At 33.1% G+C, this 3,413-nt stretch overlaps 1 protein-coding gene across 1 annotated transcript; it reads right to left on the bottom strand.

Moving 5' to 3' along the window:
• Positions 1 to 901: 901 nt before the first annotated feature.
• On the bottom strand, positions 902 to 3,002 carry LOC107422212 (UDP-glycosyltransferase 92A1). Its single transcript, XM_048477903.2, has one exon. It carries the CDS (start codon positions 2,779 to 2,781, stop codon positions 1,237 to 1,239), a length of 1,545 nt encoding a protein of 514 aa, XP_048333860.2. The 5' UTR covers positions 2,782 to 3,002; the 3' UTR covers positions 902 to 1,236.
• Between the last annotated feature and the right edge of the window lie 411 nt (positions 3,003 to 3,413).

The following is a 3,413-nucleotide window of genomic DNA, read 5'->3' as shown; positions in this document are numbered from 1 at the left end:
CTATCTCAAAATTTACATTTCAAAAAGCCTTTTCAAAAAAGTAGAATAAAAAACTACCTCAAAATAGGATGGCTTAGATTGGGGTTGTGAAGGTTATGAAAGAATTAGTAAAAGTTCTACCGAAACAACAATTAATTCTTCTGATAATCTGATTAGTATTTAGTAAACTAATATTTTAAAATTGCTAAAAGTTATAAATTATAATTTAAGCATTTGGTAAAATCCTACTTAACTGTTTTAGTTAGATATAATGATTAAAATAAATATGAATAATTATTTTATTATATATATAGATATACGTATATTATTACTATATATAAATTGGTAAAATAAATTTTATTATTAGTTGAAAGATATCATAGTAATTTTAATTTTAAAATTCTAATTATGCTGAAAGTAGAATCTGAGAAGTTACCTACTACTTCTCATATTCTAACTTTTGTAAGGAATAAATTATTAAAGAATATAAAATCTGTAGATTTACTTATAAACACTATATTTAATTAAAAATGCTTCTATATTTAATTAAAATGGTCGCTAGGAATCATTAGGGAAATGCTCTAGAAAAGGTAATCAAACACTTAGGGGAAGATGCCCAATTTTTATACAAGGAAAATTTCATTTTACACCATTTTAATTTTACCTCAATTATATTTAAACCCTATATTTTTTAAAATTATCATTGATCTCCCTTTACTTTTAATAAGTTAACAAAATAGATTCATTTATCATTTTTTATAATTTTATCAATCAAAAACTGAAATTCTATTTTTATAAAATTATTCAATTACATAGCATTGATTTTCTTTATTATTATTATTATTATTATTATTTTTAAAAAAAGCCTTAAATTTGATCTAAGTAATACATGGGCTTATTTTTATGAATTATGCTAGGTGAATTAGAAGAAAATTGAAAAAGTATAAACGATTTATACACCAATACATATACATAATCTTTTACAAACCAAAAATAATTAAATGAAAAAGAAAAAGAAATCCATCCTTTCCTATGAAATGATATTCTCTCTCCAAGCACTAAAAAGAGACTTTCTGATAAAAATGAATTCCATTAGGAGTATTCTTCCACAGCAAGAGACCAGTAAAATAAGCAAAACAAAAATGACAAATTCACTTCCTTTCATTTGTCTAAATTTGCTTCTAGAAAAGCATAAAAGTTCATAATGCGTGTGACATAGAAAAGATTAACAAAAGTTTCATCAATGTCTTCTCCATATTAAACTACTTGAATTTTGGATTCTCTTTCCTGTCTATTTTCCAAAACATAATTCAAGAAATCATCCATGGCTTTAACAGAAGATCCAGCCTCATTTCCTTCATATCTCACTGCTGCTCTTATTTTCTCTCTAATCTCACCAGCTTTCTTCCTCATCTCTCCTCCTTTCCCATTTTCATCCATCACCATTTCAATCAACTCCTTCACTTTCTCACCCACAATCTCATTCTGAACACCTCTTGTCAGCTCCACACTCACACCCATTTCCTCCATTAACATCTTCGAGTTATATGATTGCTCAGCAGCCATTGGCCAACCCATGATTGGAACTCCTTGGCTCAAGCTTTCCACCACTGAATTCCATCCACAATGGCTAAGAAAAGCTCCAGTAGATTCATGGGACAAGATCTCCAACTGGGGTGCCCAGTTTCTCACCACCAAGCCCTGTTTATTTCCTCTGACTCTTTCTTCAAACCCTTCTGGTAACCATTCTGATCTGAACTCTCCTTTAATGTCGAAACCCAATGGAGGTCTAATTACCCAGATGAAATTTTTCTCACTCTTTTCCAAACCTTTAGCTAATTCCATCATCTGGGTTGCTCTGATTGTGTTCTGAGAACCAAAAGAAATGTATAAAACAGAATTAGGTCTCTGAAGATTCAGCCATTGGAAGCATTCTTCTGCAGGAATTCCTAATTTTTTCCCAGTTCGTTGTGTAGAAATACTCGAACCAGAAGTTGATGATGATTTTTTGAGAGCTGATTGAGGAAGAAGAGGACCAATGGACCACAATGGAAGCTTGATATAGTTCCTGAAGATCTCCATCCCAAATGGTTCAATTTCTTCAGCTGTGTTCGTTAACCAACCAGAAGATTTCAAAGAGAGCGAAATCTGTGGCTGAAAAAATCTGGACCACAAGTCTTTCCCATTTGCTGCTCTCATAAATGGATGAAGCTGAGATCGATGAAATCTACATCTTTCCGGGAAACCAAGAACTGTGAATTCCTCGGAATCGGTGTGAAAATGAGGGAGATGAAGCCACAGCGAGATGTAAGCCAAGGTACCATAAGCACCACCGGTGGTGAAAGTGATATTGACAGTGTTAAGACTCTCAGCAACATTGGTCGCCCAACCGAAGAACGGGTCGGAAATTATACAAAGAGGTGCTGTGCCTTCTCTTGCGGTAATATCAGCGATAAGTTTACGGACAGGAGCTTCGAGATTTAGAGATGCACTGAAGAATTCTCCTATTTCGGTGAGCGGGACGTTCTCGGTGTTCTCTGTATTGGGTGGGAGGGCATAGTCGGAGCTGTTAAAAGGTAGGACGGCAAAGTCGATGGTGGACTCGCCGGAGGATGATGAAATTGAAGAAGAAGAAGAAATGGTGGATTGGAGGTACTGGATGTTGAGAGAGGTGCTGGCAATGGTGATGGTGAAGCCGGTTGTTCTCTGCTTGATTTGCTTTGCGAGTTCTAGAAATGGTATGAGATGGCCAAGAGCCATGAATGGAAGCATCACTATATGGTGGTGATGATCAGAACCCATCTCTCAAAACTATATATATATATATATATATTTGTTTTTTTGTTTTCAGAGAAATGGTTGGAATTCGATTTTTGAAGGTGATAACTCAAATGGGTTCTTGGTCTGAAAGTGAAAGAAGGAAAAGAAGAACTTAGCAATATAATAGATGTTTCAGTTCCCTGCTTATGGATTTAAAGACCTCTCTCTGTTAATATATTTATCTAATCTATATTTTGTATAATATTATTAATGGATAAAATATATGAATGAATAATTATAAAAAAAAAAAAAATATATATATATATATATGAATGAATAATAATGGCGCACAGGGAAGGGAACACTGTTTATAAGCTTTATGTTGAAGATGACGTGGAGGACGACGGTTCACTTGTTTCAAGAACATGGTGGTCACTTTATTTGTTTTCTTCTACAAAAATAGTCAAGTTTTCTTTTTCTTTTTATTCTTTTTTTTCCTGGTTAACAGTAGTCAAGTTTTCTTATGTAGAGAAGACGACGTGTTTCGCTATGTAAGCTACAAAATTACGTTTTTCCTTTTTTTATTTCTTTTCTTTTTCACTTTTGAGATGCGAACGACATTGTTGTTCATGTTCAATTATTTTTCCAAACCAACACAACTTTCGAGACTATTT

Source organism: Ziziphus jujuba, chromosome 3 (assembly GCF_031755915.1).
Source record: "Ziziphus jujuba cultivar Dongzao chromosome 3, ASM3175591v1".
Classification (NCBI taxonomy): domain Eukaryota; kingdom Viridiplantae; phylum Streptophyta; class Magnoliopsida; order Rosales; family Rhamnaceae; genus Ziziphus; species Ziziphus jujuba.
This window is presented reverse-complemented; position numbering and strand designations above follow the sequence as displayed.

Coding starts and splice junctions, on each gene's coding strand:
- LOC107422212 (XM_048477903.2), bottom strand. CDS start 2,781: ATGGGTTCTGATCATCACCACCATATAGTGATGCTTCCATTCATGGCT.